The sequence below is a fragment of the Harmonia axyridis genome, chromosome 2, assembly GCF_914767665.1.
Source record: "Harmonia axyridis chromosome 2, icHarAxyr1.1, whole genome shotgun sequence".
Taxonomy (NCBI): Eukaryota; Metazoa; Arthropoda; class Insecta; order Coleoptera; family Coccinellidae; genus Harmonia; species Harmonia axyridis.
Genome location: NC_059502.1, coordinates 52,601,700 through 52,626,102, shown reverse-complemented (window position 1 = coordinate 52,626,102; position 24,403 = coordinate 52,601,700). Strand labels below are relative to the sequence as shown.

General features: G+C 32.7%; 2 protein-coding genes across 2 annotated transcripts; both read left to right on the top strand.

The window, feature by feature from the left end:
* The first annotated feature begins 7,336 nt into the window (after positions 1 to 7,336).
* LOC123673411 (craniofacial development protein 2-like) lies at positions 7,337 to 8,749 on the top strand. Its single transcript, XM_045607895.1, has 2 exons — positions 7,337 to 8,248; positions 8,312 to 8,749. The coding sequence occupies exons 1-2, from the start codon at positions 7,337 to 7,339 to the stop codon at positions 8,747 to 8,749; spliced, it is 1,350 nt and encodes a 449-aa protein (XP_045463851.1).
* Positions 8,750 to 9,846: 1,097 nt separating this feature from the next.
* On the top strand, positions 9,847 to 17,844 carry LOC123673410. The gene is made up of 2 exons (XM_045607894.1): positions 9,847 to 10,142; positions 14,775 to 17,844. Exons 1-2 carry the CDS (start codon positions 9,847 to 9,849, stop codon positions 17,842 to 17,844), a joined length of 3,366 nt encoding a protein of 1,121 aa, XP_045463850.1.
* Positions 17,845 to 24,403: the final 6,559 nt, after the last annotated feature.

Genomic DNA, 24,403 nt, shown 5'->3' with positions numbered 1-24,403 from the left:
AGTAGAACAAATAATTTCAATGTAGATGCCTCAAACAAGGTGCCTACGCACCTTCGAGGTAAAGAATAGTTTATTGATTTACCTTTGTATCCATATTTAGGTTGAATTGTACTCAAATATGTTTGGTATAAGAAACTGTACTCTGAAAAATGTTTTAATTTTGCTCAATAAAACTTATAATAATAATAATATACCTACACACATTAAGAGTACCTAAGTCAAACTTTTGTTGGTTATCTGATGACGCCACGTTCATTAAACCATTATTCAACCCTTAATTACTACACAAAAATTTTGTAACATAAGTACTACGGTGGGTCAATTTGACCCGATTTCTAGATAGATATTAACAAAAGAAAACAAACGATATTTTTACATTTTATTCGGGAATAATAATTTTCAAACATTAATTTTTAACTCAAGTATTTTATTCGGTATTTTTGCATAAGGGGCAAACATTTATGGCACATTCTTTGCAAATCTGTTTTTTACACATCGAACAGAAGGTGTTTTTTTTTCGATGGACAAATGGCACATCTCTTTCTTTTCGAAGTTCCTACCCGAGGCTGAGGCTCTAGTGGATGGGAAATCTCAAAATCAAATATGTTCGCTGCTAAATTTCGAAGTTTGAGTGATATCTTAGGGTTAGATATCCTGGTTACTACATGTGATCTACACAACTCCTTGGCTAATGTTTTCAGGAAGTCTATTCTCGTTAGTTCCTTTCCGGTGGGTGAAAGCTGATAAAGAACTCTGGCATTCACTCCAGAAACATTCAAAATCATGTGAAATATTGCCATTGGCCATCTGCGAGTTCTTCTTGATGTACTGTAGTTTGCGCATTTTTGATCTAATGCGTCTACGCCAGCCTTCGTACTGTTGTAAAATAATATAATATCTGGCTTCTTGCTTTTTTCATCAACTTTATCATCTGAGTGCATAGAGGATAATAAAATCACAGATTTGTTTTTCTTCGGAACATGAGCAACAATCTTCAAATCAGAAGTGAACCCAAATAGGGAGCTTCCAATTTCCTTTCCTCTGGACGGTAGAAATTCTGGTGGAATGAAAGCTTTATTTTTCCTCAAAGTACCTACTAACGTCAACTTCTCTTTTTTCAGGGCATTTGCAAGTTCTAATGAGGTGTACCAATTATCGGTAGTTATATTTCTATTGGACCCTTTCACAGGTTCAATCAACCTCATAACCACTTGTGTTGGAAGGGATAGTTTCTCTCCTTTTTCCAAACAAGCCTTACTTGGTGTCTGTTTTCCACAATATATTTCCGTGTTCACCATGTAATGTGTTTTTGCATCTGCTAAAACCTGTATCTTGATCCCATATTTAGCAGGCTTACTTGGCATGAACATTCGGAATCCACAGCAACCTCTGAATGGAACTAGCATTTCATCTATCGTCAAATGTAGAAAAGGAGAATAACAACTCTTTGAATTATGGACGAATTGATTAAATAACTCAGATATTGCGGCCAACTTGTTTTCCTTCAGTCTTTCCTTCCTTGTACTATCATCATCGAATCGAATACAGGAGAGCAAGAAAGAAAACCTTGCAAGTGACATAGTGCACCTGAATATGTCTCTGCCCGTTCCATCATTGGCCCATAGAGATCTGAGATCCTCATGTCCTGATTTAAGAATGCCTGTTAAATAGAGCAGACCAATGAAAGCCTCTATCTTCTTGGTCTGTATTATGAATGAAGGAAGCAGAGAACTGCGATCGGCAATTTCTCCTTCTTTTGAACATTTTATATTTCAGTTGCATATTCTGTATTTTGGAGTTTGTATGTTTTGTGATTTTCTTGAGCATTGCGTCCGAAAAAATTAGTTTCCAGGCTTGCAAAACTGTTGAGAGTGGATTTTTTTTTGCGTCTCCCTTCAAGCCAGGCATTATTGTATAAATATTTTTCTTTTGGGTTTTACCTCTTGTTGGTGCATTTTTCGACCATTTCGTTTTGTCTTTGCCATAAAAAGCTTGACGATTATATTCGTCAACTTCTTTAGTCTTTCTCTCTGCACCTTCAGATTCTTGTTCATTATCATGCCATTCAAGTTCGCTATCACTGTCATGTTCGCTTATTTCTTCATGATCACTCTCCCCAGGTTCACTCCTATCTCCTTCATCTAGAATAGCTTCAGTAGCAGCTACTCTGTCTTGCACTTCGAAAATATTTTCATCTTCTTCTGAATTTTCTGTGGAATTACAATCCTCCCAGAACTGTTCATCTTCAACAATTTGTAGGATTTCAGCTTCATTGAGTGGCCTATTCATACTGTAGAAAAAAAAACAAGATCAATGAATTGATATTGATATAAATTTGGAATGATTCATTCATCCAATTGAATATAAAACGTACCTCATATTCCATATAACACTACCGTTCAAACTACGCACGGGTCAATTTGACCCAAATACAGCAATATCAGCAAACAGGGAACGCACACAGCTCGAATAACACGTCAGAACAGAGATTATGTAGGGCTAGGGAATACTAGAAGAATTACCCCACTACTCACACGCGAAACTAAGAATTTCGGCTCGTCGTCGTGTGGGTCAAAATGACCCGTCCGTAGTGACTAAGGGTTAACTTTCTAATAGATAACATAGGTATCCATAAGAATTTGTGAATAAACTAAATTAGGTCCTGATATCAGCAACTAAATTCTTATTGTTCAGGGGTCAGTGATAAATAAATACCACGAAAAAAAAATTATAAAACGAATAAACATTTTAAAAAAACTTCAAGAAAAGCGTCTAACTTTTTCTGCTTATCTCATCACGTTATGGTCATTGAAGCATTATTTAATTATTTACTGATAGATAGTTGAATAATTCTCATACTTTCTTCTTAAAGTTATTCAACTATCTGTTTGTAATTGAAAAATGGATTAATAATTTTTTATGCATGATGTTATCAGATAAGTCACTATTGTTTGATGACTTCTTACAAGTTTTTTAAAATGTTTATTTGTCAAGCTATTATGGCTCATGAAATGGCATTTAATAATAACTTACCAATAGATGGCTGTAATTCGCTGTTTGAAAGGTACAATATGGTTATTTTCATTTCAAACACATATATGTATATCTAAATACATATTAGACATTCGAATAAAATTTTTTCCTTTTCAAATTACTCGATTGATCCTAGATAAATTTTTCCGATGAAAAGCTACAATGAGTTGTATTATTTACTTCTTGTCACAAATTTCATAGTTTTTATATTTCTCCTCAATGAAAAAGGTCACAGACATAGACAAGATAATTGTCTTGAGTCTGAATGAAAAAAACCAACAATAAAACAATCATTTATCTTTTCAGAGGCAATTATGAATTTCTTGTATAAACGACCTCAAACTGTCTTTGGATTATTATTGGATTTCGTGTTTAAACACCAAATCTTGCGTGCTTCAGGTAATTATCAAAAACTGACTGCACATATTTCAACCATCTTCAATCAAATAGACCGATAGTAGGAGAAGCTCACACGCGAATCAGCTCAAAAAAAACAGTAGGAGTGGCCTTTATCTGTGACTTCAAGGCTGTGAAAATTTTTGATTTACTTCTCGGAAAACAATTTTTTCATTTTGTTATATTTTATCCTAATTCTAAATAATACTGTGGATTGGCTTGGTTTCTACTTGTTCGAAATTCATTTTAAATCGAAAATTAAATGACAGTCATTATATTTCATCTTTTTTTTTCGTATTCCTGGTACTGTATGCATAATGGAAACTGTTTTGGAGGAAGCCAACCTTATGGTCATCAATATACATACCGGGTGTAATAGGATCATGGTACACACCCCTTATCTCCCTTAAATTTGAAGGTTATAGATTGAAATTTAGGATAATAATAATAATAATAATAGGTATTTATTTCCAGAATTGTATGTACATTACAAAATGATAAAAACAAGTCACAAATTCCTTACAAAAAAATAAATCAATGAACTAATATATCTATGATATTTTTACATGACAAAAGACTATAAATTCATTTAAAGAATATGGTTCACATTTAATTAACAGTTCGAATAATTGTCTCTTGAAGAGTTTAATTTCTTTAATTGATCTTATTTTTCTAGGTAAATGATTGAACAGTTTCATACTGATTTAGTAATTATTACGCTCTGTACTCGTTAGTCTGTGAATAGGTAATAGATATTCAATCATTATCCTGGTAGGATTCACATTTTTACAATCCTGAAAATAGGAATTGTTCTCAAACAAAAATAACAAGAGTTTATAGATATATAAACCAGGGGAAATTTAATGAAGGAAACATCACTCTTAAATTAAATTTCCCTGTTGGTTTCTTCTTTATTATCTTCTTCATTTTCCTCTTCACTTTCAACACTTTCTTCATCTTCTTCATATTCTTCATCACTGTCCATCTTGTCGAAACGATGTATATTGACATTCTGCCAATTTGTATCGAAGATAGTGAAGGTACCTTCGAAAATTAACGTTGTCCTACACATCGGACAACATTTGGAAGAACTGGAGCACCACCTGTCGATGCATTCTTTGTGAAAACAATGCCTGCAATCGGTTAGGTACAGTTCTCCAGTCAACCTACTCAGACATACGCTGCAGTCTTCCTCAAAAGTTATACCCCTAGGAAAAAAAAAGTACATATTAATTCGCTGTTTGATAGGTACAATATGGTTATCGTTCATTTCATACACATATATTGAACAAAAATTTCTTTATAAAAATGCAACATTCAGAAACTGAAGATAACATTCGATTATATTGTTTCAAAAATAATTAAAGAAAACAATGATGTAAAAGCATTACCTTTCTGTACAGTCGTTGTACAACTTTTCGAAACTGAACTCATATAAATGATCCAAAGACATCTTTTTAGCTTTAAAATTATCTGTTCTGTACTTCACCACTGTTGAACTGATACTAAGCTAGTAAGCGTACCAACACACTTAAGTACTCAAATACGTCAGGCGCGGATCCAGGACCCACTTTTGGGGGGGGGGGAAATTCTAGATTCTTCCGCCATTTTGGGACGTCATTTTTTTTTGCCGTTCATTAATATGGGTTTTCACAAAATGCATTGAAGGTGGAATGAATAGAATAAAAAATGTCCCCATTCATTTACTTGTATTTTCACATTATATGAAGTAACAAAGTGTATTAATTACATATCGATATTTATTTTGAAGTATCAAACTACTCAAACTGATTTCGTTCTTTAGTTGAACGTTTCGAAATTCAATCTAAACAATGTGAAAAGAGAATATGATTTTTATTTTCGTTCAATTATATCTGATTTATTTTATCACCTTGGTAAAAATAAATATTTCAAAAAAGGGTTAAACTGTCGTTTCTTATTTGTTGCCAGATACATTCCAAGAATTATTCATCTGATAATACATTAGATAGTTAAAATTTTCAGAATGGCCGTCAACCTCATTAGGTAAGTCATTATAAATATGACAAATAAATATTTTAAATGTACCTACACTCATTAAGAGTACCTAAGTCAAACTTTTGTTGGTTATCTGATGATGCCACGTTCATTAAACCATTATTTAACTTTCTAATAGATAACAGAGGTATCCATAAGAATTTGTGAATAAACTAAATTAGGTCCTGATATCAGCAACTAAATTCTTATTGTTCAGGGGTCAGTGATAAATAAATACCACGAAAAAAAAATTATAAAACAAATAAACATTTTAAAAAAACTTCAAGAAAAGCGTCTAACTTTTTCTGCTTATCTGATCACGTTATGGTCATTAAAGCATTATTTAATTATTTACTGATAGATAGTTGAATAATTCTCATACTTTCTTCTTAAAGTTATTCAACTATCTGTTTGTAATTAAAAAATGGATTAATAATTTTTTATGCATGATGTTATCAGATAAGTCACTATTGTTTGATGACTTCTTACAAGTTTTTTAAAATGTTTATTTGTCAAGCTATTATGGCTCATGAAATGGCATTTAATAATAACTTACTAATAGATGGCTGTAATTCGCTGTTTGAAAGGTACAATATGGTTATTTTCATTTCAAACACATATATGTATATCTAAATACATATTAGACATTCGAATAAAATTTTTTCCTTTTCAAATTACTCGATTGATCCTAGATAAATTTTTTCGATGAAAAGCTACAATGAGTTGTATTATTTACTTCTTGTCACAAATTTCATAGTTTTTATATTTCTCCTCAATGAAAAAGGTCACAGACATAGACAAGATAATTGTCTTGAGTCTGAATGAAAAAAACCAACAATAAAACAATCATTTATCTTTTCAGAGGCAATTACGAATTTCTTGTATAAACGACCTCAAACTGTCTTTGGATTATTATTGGATTTCGTGTTTAAACACCAAATCTTGCGTGCTTCAGGTAATTATCAAAAACTGACTGCACATATTTCAACCATCTTCAATCAAATAGACCGATAGTAGGAGAAGCTCACACGCGAATCAGCTCAAAAAAAACAGTAGGAGTGGCCTTTATCTGTGACTTCAAGGCTGTGAAAATTTTTGATTTACTTCTCGGAAAACAATTTTTTCATTTTGTTATATTTTATCCTAATTCTAAATAATACTGTGGATTGGCTTGGTTTCTACTTGTTCGAAATTCATTTTAAATCGAAAATTAAATGACAGTCATTATATTTCATCTTTTTTTTTCGTATTCCTGGTACTGTATGCATAATGGAAACTGTTTTGGAGGAAGCTAACCTTATGGTCATCAATATACATACCGGGTGTAATAGGATCATGGTACACACCCCTTATCTCCCTTAAATTTGAAGGTTATAGATTGAAATTTAGGATAATAATAATAATAATAATAGGTATTTATTTCCAGAATTGTATGTACATTACAAAATGATAAAAACAAGTCACAAATTCCTTACAAAAAAATAAATCAATGAACTAATATATCTATGATATTTGTACATGACAAAAGACTATAAATTCATTTAAAGAATATGGTTCACATTTAATTAACAGTTCGAATAATTATCTCTTGAAGAGTTTAATTTCTTTAATTGATCTTATTTTTCTAGGTAAATGATTGAACAGTTTCATACTGATTTAGTAATTATTACGCTCTGTACTCGTTAGTCTGTGAATAGGTAATAGATATTCAATCATTATCCTGGTAGGATTCACATTTTTACAATCCTGAAAAGTACTGTTGAGTACCGTTGATTACTATTGGTTGAGAATCAGACACTAAGCGGCGTGGTTGAAACAACTGAAGCGGTGCTTACACAGCGATGAGGAAAGCAAGGGGAAACTACCTCATTAAGACTCCCTAGAAATCGTCATGGCTCAGAGAAATGACAGTCAACAGTTCACTAATCATGGTTTTCGGATGCCAAGATTCGGCAGGGGAAGAGATGACATAAACAGCAGGGCTTCCCAGGTCGTCAACTGTTTGTTGAAAATATACAAATCAACTCTTAAAATTGCGACATGGAACGTAAGAAGTATGTACGAGCCTGGAAAGTTAAGAAACATAGAGCAGGAGATGGTGCGACTAAAGATTGATGTTGTTGGAATAAGTGACACAAGATGGATTGGTTCGGGTGAACTTAGTACAGAAAATGGACGAGTTTACTACTCTGGCAATGATGACACTCAACACCGCTATGGAGTGGCCGTAATTCTTGACAGAAACGTAGTAAAATCAGTAACAGGCTTCATACCAATGTCCGAAAGAGTTATGTTGCTACAACTGATGACAACTCACCGAAAACTAAACCTAATACAAATTTATGCTCCTACAGCTGACAAAAACGAAGAAGAGTTAGAAAACTTTTATAGTGACCTTCAAAAGACATTACGACTAACTGCATCTAGAGATATAACAGTAGTTATGGGTGATTTTAATGCTAAAATCGGCGAAGGAAGATGTGACTCTACAGTAGGGCAGTACGGACTTGGTGTACGCAACGAGAGGGGCGATCGTCTTGTTGAATTCTGTCAAGAAAATAATCTTGTGGTAACGAATACGTTTTTCAAACTTCCCAAGAGACGTCTGTATACATGGAAATCACCAGCTGACAAAGACAACAACATCGTCAGAAATCAGATCGATTACATCCTAATAAAACACAGATATCGAAACGCAATAAAAACGGTAAAAGCTTACCCTGGTGCGGACGTATCATCTGATCATAATCCTCTTATTGCTAGGTTTCAGTTACAGCTAAAAAAGATGCAAAACAAGCATAAAGTTGATAAACTAGACATAGAGAAACTAAAATGAGAAGAAATCAGAGAAAAACTTAAACAACAGATCAACGCAAACTTAGAAAAAGCCACCACCAAATCTCAGCAAAATGAGGAAAGCGCAGAACAACAATGGCAGTTCCTTGAAACAGCACTTATAGAACCAAGTAAAAAGGAACTTATAACAAGCAAACATAAGAAAGAAGATTGGATGACAGACGGAATCTTGGAGTTAATGGATGAAAGAAGAAGATGCAAGTCAAATAACAACATTCGATACAAGCAGCTACAAATCCAAATAAGGCGAAAAATAAGAGAAGCAAAAGAAACATACTTCTCTGATAAATGTAAGGAGATAGAAGATTTACAAAACAAGTATGACAACTTTAATCTAAACAAGAAGGTCAAAGAGCTCGCGGGAATGAATAAAAGAAATACTTCAAATATACTCCTCGACAAAGAAGGAAATATCATAATGGAAACTGAACAAAAACTAGAGCGATGAAAGGAATACATAGAGGAATTGGAATGGAATGGAAAATACCCCTTCAGAACATCAAGATGGAGATGTGGGACCTGAAATAACTAAGTGCGAGGTTGAACATGCACTGGAATCCATGAAAAATAAGAAATCTGCAGGCCCAGACGAGATACCAAGTGAGTTACTTAAATTAATTAACGACAAAAACATGGATATTTTGGTGAGTTCATACAACACAATTTACAATACAGGAATTATACCAAAGGAAATGTTAACATCAACATTCATATGTCTACCGAAAAAAGTTAATGCCAGAGAATGCAGCGACTACCGAACCATAAGCTTAATGTCACATACATTAAAAATTCTCCTTAAAATTATACATACCAGAATACGTTCCAAACTAGAACTGGATATAAGTGAGAGTCAATTTGGCTTCCGAAATGGGGTTGGCACAAGAGAGGCATTGTTTTCTCTCAATGTGTTGACTCAGAGATGCCTGGATGTTAATCGCGACCTCTATATCTGCTTTATAGACTATAATAAAGCTTTTGATAAGGTAAAACACGACCAACTTATAGACCTTCTTAAGAACAAAAACCTGGACAAACAAGATGTAAGATTAATTTCAAATCTGTATTACAACCAACGGGCCACAGTAAAAAATGGGCAGGAAAGATCTGAGGAAGTGGAAATAAAGAGAGGAGTCAGGCAAGGTTGCATACTGTCGCCCTTGTTGTTTAATGCGTACTCGGAGCAAATTATACTAGAAGCCTTGGAAGGTGAGACAGCTGGTATAAAGGTGAATGGAGTCTTGATCAACAACATCAGATATGCTGACGATACCGTAATAATAGCTGACTGTCTGAAGGATTTAGAGAGAGTTATGGACAAGATATTAAGATGTAGCGGGAAGTACGGACTTTCTCTTAATGTCAAAAAAAACCAAGTTCATGAAAATTAGCAAGAACAATGACACAAACGAAATACTGCTGGTTGGAGGTCAGCAGGTCGAAAGAGTAAAAAGATACACTTACTTAGGAACACTTATAACAGAAAACAATGACTATACCGCAGAAATAAAAACTAGAATAGAAAAAGCTCGTTCCAACTTTATAAGAATGAAAAAAGTCCTGTGCAGCAAGGATCTGACATTGCATCTCAAACTGCGATTGGCAAAATGCTATGTACACAGTGTGCTCTATTATGGGGTGGAAGCATGGACGCTAAATGCAGATGCAATGAGGCGTCTTAACTCTTTCGAGATGTGGACCTACCGAAGAATTCTGAGAGTTTCGTGGAAGGATCGTATCACCAACATCGAGGTGCTAAGAAGAATCGGTAGAGAAAAAGAAGTTGAACGTACCATCAAGGAGAGAAAGTTACAATATTTGGGACACATAATGCGAGGCGAGAAGTACAATATCTTACGATTAATAATGCAGGGGAAAATAGAAGGCAAAAGAGGCGTAGGAAGAAGACGAATCTCATGGCTGAGAAATCTGAGAGAGTGGTTTGGATGCAGCTCAAAACATCTCTTTAGAGCCGCTGTCTCCAAAGTCAAGATAGCTATGATGGTTGCCGAAATCCGCCGCGGATATGGCACTTGAAGAAGAAGAAGAAGAAAATAGGAATTGTTCTCAAACAAAAATAACAAGAGTTTATAGATATATAAACCAGGGGAAATTTAATGAAGGAAACATCACTCTTCAATTAAATTTCCCTGTTGGTTTCTTCTTTATTATCTTCTTCATTTTCCTCTTCACTTTCAACACTTTCTTCATCTTCTTCATATTCTTCATCACTGTCCATCTTGTCGAAACGATGTATATTGACATTCTGCCAATTTGTATCGAAGATAGTGAAGGTACCTTCGAAAATTAACGTTGTCCTACACATCGGACAACATTTGGAAGAACTGGAGCACCACCTGTCGATGCATTCTTTGTGAAAACAATGCCTGCAATCGGTTAGGTACAGTTCTCCAGTCAACCTACTCAGACATACGCTGCAGTCTTCCTCAAAAGTTATACCCCTAGGAAAAAAAAGTACATATTAATTCGCTGTTTGATAGGTACAATATGGTTATCGTTCATTTCATACACATATATTGAACAAAAATTTCTTTATAAAAATGCAACATTCAGAAACTGAAGATAACATTCGATTATATTGTTTCAAAAATAATTAAAGAAAACAATGATGTAAAAGCATTACCTTTCTGTACAGTCGTTGTACTATTTTTCGAAACTGAACTCATATAAATGATCCAAAGACATCTTTTTAGCTTTAAAATTATCTGTTCTGTACTTCACCACTGTTGAACTGATACTAAGCTAGTAAGCGTACCAACACACTTAAGTACTCAAATACGTCAGGCGCGGATCCAGGACCCACTTTTGGGGGGGGGGGGAAATTCTAGATTCTTCCGCCATTTTGGGACGTCATTTTTTTTTGCCGTTCATTAATATGGGTTTTCACAAAATGCATTGAAGGTGGAATGAATAGAATAAAAAATGTCCCCATTCATTTACTTGTATTTTCACATTATATGAAGTAACAAAGTGTATTAATTACATATCGATATTTATTTTGAAGTATCAAACTACTCAAACTGATTTCGTTCTTTAGTTGAACGTTTCGAAATTCAATCTAAACAATGTGAAAAGAGAATATGATTTTTATTTTCGTTCAATTATATCTGATTTATTTTATCACCTTGGTAAAAATAAATATTTCAAAAAAGGGTTAAACTGTCGTTTCTTATTTGTTGACAGATACATTCCAAGAATTATTCATCTGATAATACATTAGATAGTTAAAAATTTCAGAATGGCCGTCAACCTCATTAGGTAAGTCATTATAAATATGACAAATAAATATTTTAAATGTACCTACACTCATTAAGAGTACCTAAGTCAAACTTTTGTTGGTTATCTGATGATGCCACGTTCATTAAACCATTATTTAACTTTCTAATAGATAACAGAGGTATCCATAAGAATTTGTGAATAAACTAAATTAGGTCCTGATATCAGCAACTAAATTCTTATTGTTCAGGGGTCAGTGATAAATAAATACCACGAAAAAAAAATTATAAAATAAATAAACATTTTAAAAAAACTTCAAGAAAAGCGTCTAACTTTTTCTGCTTATCTGATCACGTTATGGTCATTAAAGCATTATTTAATTATTTACTGATAGATAGTTGAATAATTCTCATACTTTCTTCTTAAAGTTATTCAACTATCTGTTTGTAATTAAAAAATGGATTAATAATTTTTTATGCATGATGTTATCAGATAAGTCACTATTGTTTGATGACTTCTTACAAGTTTTTTAAAATGTTTATTTGTCAAGCTATTATGGCTCATGAAATGGCATTTAATAATAACTTACTAATAGATGGCTGTAATTCGCTGTTTGAAAGGTACAATATGGTTATTTTCATTTCAAACACATATATGTATATCTAAATACATATTAGACATTCGAATAAAATTTTTTCCTTTTCAAATTACTCGATTGATCCTAGATAAATTTTTCCGATGAAAAGCTACAATGAGTTGTATTATTTACTTCTTGTCACAAATTTCATAGTTTTTATATTTCTCCTCAATGAAAAAGGTCACAGACATAGACAAGATAATTGTCTTGAGTCTGAATGAAAAAAACCAACAATAAAACAATCATTTATCTTTTCAGAGGCAATTACGAATTTCTTGTATAAACGACCTCAAACTGTCTTTGGATTATTATTGGATTTCGTGTTTAAACACCAAATCTTGCGTGCTTCAGGTAATTATCAAAAACTGACTGCACATATTTCAACCATCTTCAATCAAATAGACCGATAGTAGGAGAAGCTCACACGCGAATCAGCTCAAAAAAAACAGTAGGAGTGGCCTTTATCTGTGACTTCAAGGCTGTGAAAATTTTTGATTTACTTCTCGGAAAACAATTTTTTCATTTTGTTATATTTTATCCTAATTCTAAATAATACTGTGGATTGGCTTGGTTTCTACTTGTTCGAAATTCATTTTAAATCGAAAATTAAATGACAGTCATTATATTTCATCTTTTTTTTTCGTATTCCTGGTACTGTATGCATAATGGAAATTGTTTTGGAGGAAGCTAACCTTATGGTCATCAATATACATACCGGGTGTAATAGGATCATGGTACACACCCCTTATCTCCCTTAAATTTGAAGGTTATAGATTGAAATTTAGGATAATAATAATAATAATAATAGGTATTTATTTCCAGAATTGTATGTACATTACAAAATGATAAAAACAAGTCACAAATTCCTTACAAAAAAATAAATCAATGAACTAATATATCTATGATATTTGTACATGACAAAAGACTATAATAGTATATTCTAAAACAAGTTGCAGAATGGGCTCCTATTCCAACACGAATGCGAAATTCGAAAACGAGCGACGAAGGAGCGAGTTTTGGAACGCATGAGTGTTGGAATTGCCTTCTGCAACGAGTATTAGACGATATTTTCTCTATTTCAGTCAAGTTTTGCGAAATATTGTCGAAATTCAATGAAAAATTCAGATTATATATCCTAGTGACTTTTGTATTGTATCTTGGCAGTTGGTGTGACTGTTACGGAAATTGACAGATTACGGAATTTGAATATGAATCGTATGTTTCGAATTTAGACATAATTTACAATTATACATTAAATTCATGAATTATGTCTGACGAAATCGATTGAACACTACCTGAATTATGAGAGTTTGCGAATATGTATCAAATCATTTCTCTATATCCCCAAATTATATTATATTGACAATTATTGACGTTTGTTGAAATTTGATAGGATTGGACGTCAGCATAGACAACCACAAAACGAAAAATATATCTGAAAACGATGCTGTAATGAGTTCATTACAGCACTGTTTTTTAGAACTGTAATGAACTCATTACGATACAGAAATAGAGAAATTCATTTAAAGAATATGGTTCACATTTAATTAACAGTTCGAATAATTGTCTCTTGAAGAGTTTAATTTCTTTAATTGGTCTTATTTTTCTAGGTAAATAATTGAACAGTTTCATACTGATTTAGTAATTATTACGCTCTGTACTCGTTAGTCTGTGAATAGGTAATAGATATTCAATCATTATCCTGGTAGGATTCACATTTTTACAATCCTGAAAATAGGAATTGTTCTCAAACAAAAATAACAAGAGTTTATAGATATATAAACCAGGGGAAATTTAATGAAGGAAACATCACTCTTAAATTAAATTTCCCTGTTGGTTTCTTCTTTATTATCTTCTTCATTTTCCTCTTCACTTTCAACACTTTCTTCATCTTCTTCATATTCTTCATCACTGTCCATCTTGTCGAAACGATGTATATTGACATTCTGCCAATTTGTATCGAAGATAGTGAAGGTACCTTCGAAAATTAACGTTGTCCTACACATCGGACAACATTTGGAAGAACTGGAGCACCACCTGTCGATGCATTCTTTGTGAAAACAATGCCTGCAATCGGTTAGGTACAGTTCTCCAGTCAACCTACTCAGACATACGCTGCAGTCTTCCTCAAAAGTTATACCCCTAGGAAAAAAAAAGTACATATTAATTCGCTGTTTGATAGGTACAATATGGTTATCGTTCATTTCATACACATATATTGAACAAAAATTTCTTTATAAAAATGCAACATTCAGAAACTGAAGATAACATTCGATTATATTGTTTCAAAAATAATTAAAGAAAACAATGATGTAAAAGCATTACCTTTCTGTACAGTCGTTGTACAACTTTTCGAAACTGAACTCATATAAATGATCCAAAGACATCTTTTTAGCTTTAAAATTATCTGTTCTGTACTTCACCACTGTTGAACTGATACTAAGCTAGTAAGCGTACCAACACACTTAAGTACTCAAATACGTCAGGCGCGGATCCAGGACCCACTTTTGGGGGGGGGGGAAATTCTAGATTCTTCCGCCATTTTGGGACGTCATTTTTTTTTGCCGTTCATTAATATGGGTTTTCACAACATGCATTGAAGGTGGAATGAAGGATTATCAGACCAGGATAACCTCATTCGTCTTGATAGAGCACTCAAGGGAAAAGCTAGGGAAACTGTTAAAGCTCTTCTAATATCTCCAAGCAATGTTTCAAGGATAATCAATATGCTCGAGATGAATTTTGGTAGACCTGAATGGATTGTTCTATCTCTCATGGAAAAAGTGAAGAAAATCAGCCCTGTAAAAGAAGACAGTTTGGAATCCTGTATTTTTTTCTCAAACGCAGTTACTAATATGGTGGTCACGATGAGAAATGTTAATTCTTCACTATATTTGTTCAATCCGGAAATGTTAGTGAATATTGTTGAAAAACTTCCCACCATACAAAAGTACAACTGGGGAAAATATAAATATCAGAAAGATTTACAGGGAATACCAACATCCCTTGAAGATTTTGCAAATTGGTACGAAGAAGAGGTAAATTCTATGGCTTCTACAAGTAATCCATTCCAGAGAAGTAAACACATGTCAAGGAAAGAAACAGTTAGTTTTTCAAAAAAGTCCGAGCCGAGAAAGGCAGAAAATTCCAAAGTTTGTGTATTTTGCCAGAGAACGAATCATAAAATAGAGGAATGTGGTGAATTCATAGAGAAGACTATACCAGAAAGAAGACAATCAGTTATGAATTTGAGATTATGTTTTCTATGTCTCCAATTGGGTCACATGGCTAATAAATGTTTCCTCAGAACGAGATGTGGTATAATGGGTTGTAAAGGAAAGCATAGCAGTCTTCTTCATCTGGCAAGAGATCCAAACAGCTCATATCCAACTTTACAAGATAAAACAGCAGCTTCGAGTGAATTTTGTGCGAAATTGAACGATGTGGATCAAAAAACTCTGCTGAGAATAGCACCAGTTATACTTCGTGGGCCTTATAATGAAATCAAGACATTTGCCTTATTCGATGAAGGCTCCACATGCTCGATGATGGATGAAAATTTAGCTATGAAATTGAACCTCTCTGGACCCATCGTTCCACTCCGTTTTCAATGGACAAATAACATTACCCATTTCGAGGATGAATCGAAAATGGTTGATGTTGATATTTCTGCCGACAGCAATAAACAAATCTTCTATAATCTGAAAAATTTGAGGACTGTTAAAAACTTGAGTATACCAAACCAGAAAATCAATGTAGATCTTTTGTCTCAGAATATCCCACATTTGAACCGGAAAATTCTAGAGGCCGTGGAGAATGCAACTCCAGAAATTCTCATTGGCCAAGACAATTGCGGACTAATTATATCACGTCAGGTCATACAACCAAAAATGAATCAACCTATAATGTCCAAATCCAAATTAGGTTGGACTATTCATGGAGCACTCAATGATTCAACTGATGGAAATGAAATGAATCATGCAACTCTTTGTTGCCGACATATTGAAGATGATGAACTCCATCGTATGGTGAAAGATAGTTTCAAGTTAGAAGCTTTCGGAGTGAATGAAAAAATCATCAGCTCAGTAGAAGATCGCAAAGCACTTGAAATCATGAATAGCACAGCTAAAAGAATTGGTAACCGTTGGGAAATTGGACACCTTTGGAGAAATATGGATGTCGCATTTCCTGACAGCAAAGTAAACGCACTCAACCGTCTTTCCTGCATGGAGAGGAAAATGAAGAAAGATTGTGAATTCGCAAAGCAGTACCGTGAGAAGATCCAGGATTACATCAACAAGGGTTATGCAAGAAAATTAGAGTTAGAGGAGATTACAGAAAATCCGAGAAACTGGTTTTTACCACATTTTGCAGTGTGGAACGTCCATAAGCCCGGTAAAATTAGACTTGTCTTTGACGCTGCTGCAAGATCATTTGGATATAGCCTCAATGACTTTTTACTACAAGGTCCAGACTTTGTTCCTTCCTTGGTTTCCGTTTTATGGCGCTTTAGGCAGGGAAAAATTGCATTTAGTGGGGACATCAGGGAAATGTTTCACCAAGTGTTAATAAAAAAGGAAGATCGATGTGCTCAACGATTTCTTTGGCATGATGAAAATAACCTTGGTGGAATTCCGGATGTTTATGAAATGAATGTTATGATCTTCGGTGCCGTGTCTTCTCCATCCGTAGCCCAATTCATCAAGAACAGGAATGCTGAATGTTTCGAAGATAAATTCCCTGGAATAAGCAGAGCAATGAAGAGACAACATTATGTTGACGATTATTTGGATTCATGTAGCACATACGAGGAAGCTATTCAAAGAGTACGAGATGTAATTTATGTTCATAATCAAGCTGGTTTTGAAATGGTGAAATGGATTAGTAACTCCAAGAGGGTTCTAGAATCAATTCCAAAATGTCTTCGTGCTGAATCAGAAAAAAACATTAAAATTGATTCACAAGAAATCAAAAGAGTTCTTGGATTGTCTTGGTCTCCAGAAACTGACCAATTCATATATTCGCTGAACTTTCACAAAATTCCTATTGAAAAAACATCAGGATCAATAGCACCAACGAAACGGAAGGTCTTGCGGATCATCATGTCAATATTTGATCCTTTCGGGTTTTTGGCAACTTTGATCATAAAGGCGAATGTGTTTTGTGATGCGCGTGATAAGGCTTATTCCTATGTTGCTTACTTCAGAACAGAAGAAAAGGAGGATAATACTGAAACACATGTCTGCTTTGTTACTGCTGAGTATAAAGTTGCGCCATTGACTCAGCAAATCATACCCAAATTAGAGTTACAAGGAGCAGTGTTGGCATGCAGACTATCCAAGAAAATATGGGAAGAAGTTGAACATAAAATTCGCGAAACACATTATTGGACTGATTCATTGGTGGTACTTAAACAAATAAGATCCCAGTCGAGAAGGTTTCCTATGTTCGTGTCATGTCGAATAGGAGAAATCCATGAAAATGCAGATGTTTTCCAGTGGCACTGGGATCCTTCTGAAGAAAATGTAGCAGATCAGGCTACCAAAGAATTGAAAAATATCGATCTTAAACAAGATGGAGATTGGTTTAGCGGACCATCGTTTTTGGGAAAACCAAGGAAATTATGGTATTGTGAGGGTGGCAAAAATTCAAACGAAGAAAGGCATTTATAAAAGACCTGTTACGAAGCTGTGCATCCTTCCGACCACTTAGTGAAGATTTAAGTTCTTCACAGGGGGGAGAAATGTTAAGGCCAAATTCATTTTTTAATTTGACAGACGAGTGAACAGGAAATCAAGGGAGTTTAGTTTTTTGATAGTTCTGAATTGTCAAGTTTTCAAATAAAAAAGTTATTGAAGAATTTCACATTTGAATTTACACCATTATTTAACTTTCTAATAGATAACAGAGGTATCCATAAGAATTTGTGAATAAACTAAATTAGGTCCTGATATCAGCAACTAAATTCTTATTGTTCAGGGGTCAGTGATAAATAAATACCACGAAAAAAAAATTATAAAACAAATAAACATTTTAAAAAAACTTCAAGAAAAGCGTCTAACTTTTTCTGCTTATCTGATCACGTTATGGTCATTAAAGCATTATTTAATTATTTACTGATAGATAGTTGAATAATTCTCATACTTTCTTCTTAAAGTTATTCAACTATCTGTTTGTAATTAAAAAATGGATTAATAATTTTTTATGCATGATGTTATCAGATAAGTCACTATTGTTTGATGACTTCTTACAAGTTTTTTAAAATGTTTATTTGTCAAGCTATTATGGCTCATGAAATGGCATTTAATAATAACTTACTAATAGATGGCTGTAATTCGCTGTTTGAAAGGTACAATATGGTTATTTTCATTTCAAACACATATATGTATATCTAAATACATATTAGACATTCGAATAAAATTTTTTCCTTTTCAAATTACTCGATTGATCCTAGATAAATTTTTCCGATGAAAAGCTACAATGAGTTGTATTATTTACTTCTTGTCACAAATTTCATAGTTTTTATATTTCTCCTCAATGAAAAAGGTCACAGACATAGACAAGATAATTGTCTTGAGTCTGAATGAAAAAAACCAACAATAAAACAATAATTTATCTTTTCAGAGGCAATTACGAATTTCTTGTATAAACGACCTCAAACTGTCTTTGGATTATTATTGGATTTCGTGTTTAAACACCAAATCTTGCGTGCTTCAGGTAATTATCAAAAACTGACTGCACATATTTCAACCATCTTCAATCAAATAGACCGATAGTAGGAGAAGCTCACACGCGAATCAGCTCAAAAAAAACAGTAGGAGTGGCCTTTATCTGTGACTTCAAGGCAGTGAAAATTTTTGATTTACTTCTCGGAAAACAATTTTTTCATTTTGTTATATTTTATCCTAATTCTAAATAATACTGTGGATTGGCTTGGTTTCTACTTGTTCGAAATTCATTTTAAATCGAAAATTAAATGACAGTCATTATATTTCATCTTTTTTTTTCGTATTCCTGGTACTGTATGCATAATGGAAACTGTTTTGGAGGAAGCTAACCTTATGGTCATCAATATACATACCGGGTGTAATAGGATCATGGTACACACCCCTTATCTCCCTTGAATTTGAAGGTTATAGATTGAAATTTAGGATAATAATAATAATAATAATAGGTATTTATTTCCAGAATTGTATGTACATTACAAAATGATAAAAACAAGTCACAAATTCCTTACAAAAAAATAAATCAATGAACTAATATATCTATGATATTTGTACATGACAAAAGACTATAAATTCATTTAAAGAATATGGTTCACATTTAATTAACAGTTCGAATAATTGTCTCTTGAAGAGTTTAATTTCTTTAATTGATCTTATTTTTCTAGGTAAATGATTGAACAGTTTCATACTGATTTAGTAATTATTACGCTCTGTACTCGTTAGTCTGTGAATAGGTAATAGATATTCAATCATTATCCTGGTAGGATTCACATTTTTACAATCCTGAAAATAGGAATTGTTCTCAAACAAAAATAACAAGAGTTTATAGATATATAAACCAGGGGAAATTTAATGAAGGAAACATCACTCTTAAATTAAATTTCCCTGTTGGTTTCTTCTTTATTATCTTCTTCATTTTCCTCTTCACTTTCAACACTTTCTTCATTTTCTTCATATTCTTCATCACTGTCCATCTTGTCGAAACGATGTATATTGACATTCTGCCAATTTGTATCGAAGATAGTGAAGGTACTTTCGAAAATTAACGTTGTCCTACACATCGGACAACATTTGGAAGAACTGGAGCACCACCTGTCGATGCATTCTTTGTGAAAACAATGCCTGCAATCGGTTAGGTACAGTTCTCCAGTCAACCTACTCAGACATACGCTGCAGTCTTCCTCAAAAGTTATACCCCTAGGAAAAAAAAAGTACATATTAATTCGCTGTTTGATAGGTACAATATGGTTATCGTTCATTTCATACACATATATTGAACGAAAATTTCTTTATAAAAATGCAACATTCAGAAACTGAAGATAACATTCGATTATATTGTTTCAAAAATAATTAAAGAAAACAATGATGTAAAAGCATTACCTTTCTGTACAGTCGTTGTACAACTTTTCGAAACTGAACTCATATAAATGATCCAAAGACATCTTTTTAGCTTTAAAATTATCTGTTCTGTACTTCACCACTGTTGAACTGATACTAAGCTAGTAAGCGTACCAACACACTTAAGTACTCAAATACGTCAGGCGCGGATCCAGGACCCACTTTTGGGGGGGGGGAAAATTCTAGATTCTTCCGCCATTTTGGGACGTCATTTTTTTTTGCCGTTCATTAATATGGGTTTTCACAAAATGCATTGAAGGTGGAATGAATAGAATAAAAAATGTCCCCATTCATTTACTTGTATTTTCACATTATATGAAGTAACAAAGTGTATTAATTACATATCGATATTTATTTTGAAGTATCAAACTACTCAAACTGATTTCGAAATTCAATCTAAACAATGTGAAAAGAGAATATGATTTTTATTTTCGTTCAATTATATCTGATTTATTTTATCACCTTGGTAAAAATAAATATTTCAAAAAAGGGTTAAACTGTCGTTTCTTATTTGTTGACAGATACATTCCAAGAATTATTCATCTGATAATACATTAGATAGTTAAAATTTTCAGAATGGCCGTCAACCTCATTAGGTAAGTCATTATAAATATGACAAATAAATATTTTAAATGTACCTACACTCATTAAGAGTACCTAAGTCAAACTTTTGTTGGTTATCTGATGATGCCACGTTCATTAAACCATTATTTAACTTTCTAATAGATAACAGAGGTATCCATAAGAATTTGTGAATAAACTAAATTAGGTCCTGATATCAGCAACTAAATTCTTATTGTTCAGGGGTCAGTGATAAATAAATACCACGAAAAAAAAATTATAAAACAAATAAACATTTTAAAAAAACTTCAAGAAAAGCGTCTAACTTTTTCTGCTTATCTGATCACGTTATGGTCATTAAAACATTATTTAATTATTTACTGATAGATAGTTGAATAATTCTCATACTTTCTTCTTAAAGTTATTCAACTATCTGTTTGTAATTAAAAAATGGATTAATAATTTTTTATGCATGATGTTATCAGATAAGTCACTATTGTTTGATGACTTCTTACAAGTTTTTTAAAATGTTTATTTGTCAAGCTATTATGGCTCATGAAATGGCATTTAATAATAACTTACTAATAGATGGCTGTAATTCGCTGTTTGAAAGGTACAATATGGTTATTTTCATTTCAAACACATATATGTATATCTAAATACATATTAGACATTCGAATAAAATTTTTTCCTTTTCAAATTACTCGATTGATCCTAGATAAATTTTTTCGATGAAAAGCTACAATGAGTTGTATTATTTACTTCTTGTCACAAATTTCATAGTTTTTATATTTCTCCTCAATGAAAAAGGTCACAGACATAGACAAGATAATTGTCTTGAGTCTGAATGAAAAAAACCAACAATAAAACAATCATTTATCTTTTCAGAGGCAATTACGAATTTCTTGTATAAACGACCTCAAACTGTCTTTGGATTATTATTGGATTTCGTGTTTAAGCACCAAATCTTGCGTGCTTCAGGTAATTATCAAAAACTGACTGCACATATTTCAACCATCTTCAATCAAATAGACCGATAGTAGGAGAAGCTCACACGCGAATCAGCTCAAAAAAAACAGTAGGAGTGGCCTTTATCTGTGACTTCAAGGCTGTGAAAATTTTTGATTTACTTCTCGGAAAACAATTTTTTCATTTTGTTATCTTTTATTCTAATTCTAAATAATACTGTGGATTGGATTGGTTTCTACTTGTTCGAAATTCATTTTAAATCGAAAATTAAATGACAGTCATTATATTTCATCTTTTTTTTCGTATTCCTGGTACTGTATGCATAATGGAAACTGTTTTGGAGGAAGCTAACCTTATGGTCATCAATATACATACCGGGTGTAAAAGGATCATGGTACACACCCCTTATCTCCCTTAAATTTGAAGGTTATAGATTGAAATTTAGGATAATAATAATAATAATAATAGGTATTTATTTCCAGAATTGTATGTTCATTACAAAATGATAAAAACAAGTCACAAATTCCTTACAAAAAAATAAATCAATGAACTAATATATCTATGATATTTGTACATGACAAAAGACTATAAATTCATTTAAAGGATATGGTTCACATTTAATTAACAGTTCGAATAATTGTCTCTTGAAGAGTTTAATTTCTTTAATTGATCTTATTTTTCTAGGTAAATGATTGAACAGTTTCATACTGATTTAGTAATTATTACGCTCTGTACTCGTTAGTCTGTGAATAGGTAATAGATATTCAATCATTATCCTGGTAGGATTCACATTTTTACAATCCTGAAAATAGGAATTGTTCTCAAACAAAAATAACAAGAGTTTATAGATATATAAACCAGGGGAAATTTAATGAAGGAAACATCACTCTTAAATTAAATTTCCCTGTTGGTTTCTTCTTTATTATCTTCTTCATTTTCCTCTTCACTTTCAACACTTTCTTCATCTTCTTCATATTCTTCATCACTGTCCATCTTGTCGAAACGATGTATATTGACATTCTGCCAATTTGTATCGAAGATAGTGAAGGTACCTTCGAAAATTAACGTTGTCCTACACATCGGACAACATTTGGAAGAACTGGAGCACCACCTGTCGATGCATTCTTTGTGAAAACAATGCCTGCAATCGGTTAGGTACAGTTCTCCAGTCAACCTACTCAGACATACGCTGCAGTCTTCCTCAAAAGTTATACCCCTAGGAAAAAAAAAGTACATATTAATTCGCTGTTTGATAGGTACAATATGGTTATCGTTCATTTCATACACATATATTGAACAAAAATTTCTTTATAAAAATGCAACATTCAGAAACTGAAGATAACATTCGATTATATTGTTTCAAAAATAATTAAAGAAAACAATGATGTAAAAGCATTACCTTTCTGTACAGTCGTTGTACAACTTTTCGAAACTGAACTCATATAAATGATCCAAAGACATCTTTTTAGCTTTAAAATTATCTGTTCTGTACTTCACCACTGTTGAACTGATACTAAGCTAGTAAGCGTACCAACACACTTAAGTACTCAAATACGTCAGGCGCGGATCCAGGACCCACTTTTGGGGGGGGGGGGAAATTCTAGATTCTTCCGCCATTTTGGGACGTCATTTTTTTTTGCCGTTCATTAATATGGGTTTTCACAAAATGCATTGAAGGTGGAATGAATAGAATAAAAAATGTCCCCATTCATTTACTTGTATTTTCACATTATATGAAGTAACAAAGTGTATTAATTACATATCGATATTTATTTTGAAGTATCAAACTACTCAAACTGATTTCGTTCTTTAGTTGAACGTTTCGAAATTCAATCTAAACAATGTGAAAAGAGAATATGATTTTTATTTTCGTTCAATTATATCTGATTTATTTTATCACCTTGGTAAAAATAAATATTTCAAAAAAGGGTTAAACTGTCGTTTCTTATTTGTTGACAGATACATTCTAAGAATTATTCATCTGATAATACATTAGATAGTTAAAATTTTCAGAATGGCCGTCAACCTCATTAGGTAAGTCATTATAAATATGACAAATAAATATTTTAAATGTACCTACACTCATTAAGAGTACCTAAGTCAAACTTTTGTTGGTTATCTGATGATGCCACGTTCATTAAACCATTATTTAACTTTCTAATAGATAACAGAGGTATCCATAAGAATTTGTGAATAAACTAAATTAGGTCCTGATATCAGCAACTAAATTCTTATTGTTCAGGGGTCAGTGATAAATAAATACCACGAAAAAAAAATTATAAAACAAATAAACATTTTAAAAAAACTTCAAGAAAAGCGTCTAACTTTTTCTGCTTATCTGATCACGTTATGGTCATTAAAGCATTATTTAATTATTTACTGATAGATAGTTGAATAATTCTCATACTTTCTTCTTAAAGTTATTCAACTATCTGTTTGTAATTAAAAAATGGATTAATAATTTTTTATGCATGATGTTATCAGATAAGTCACTATTGTTTGATGACTTCTTACAAGTTTTTTAAAATGTTTATTTGTCAAGCTATTATGGCTCATGAAATGGCATTTAATAATAACT

Excerpts from the sequence above, each read along its gene's own strand:
- LOC123673411 (XM_045607895.1), top strand. The coding sequence starts at position 7,337 with ATGGCTCAGAGAAATGACAGTCAACAGTTCACTAATCATGGTTTTCGG. Across the intron at positions 8,249-8,311 it reads AGATGCAAAACAAGCATAAA|ATCAACGCAAACTTAGAAAA; the intron begins GTTGATAAACTA and ends CTTAAACAACAG.
- LOC123673410 (XM_045607894.1), top strand. The coding sequence starts at position 9,847 with ATGAAAAAAGTCCTGTGCAGCAAGGATCTGACATTGCATCTCAAACTG. Across the intron at positions 10,143-14,774 it reads CACATAATGCGAGGCGAGAA|GTGGAATGAAGGATTATCAG; the intron begins GTACAATATCTT and ends CATGCATTGAAG.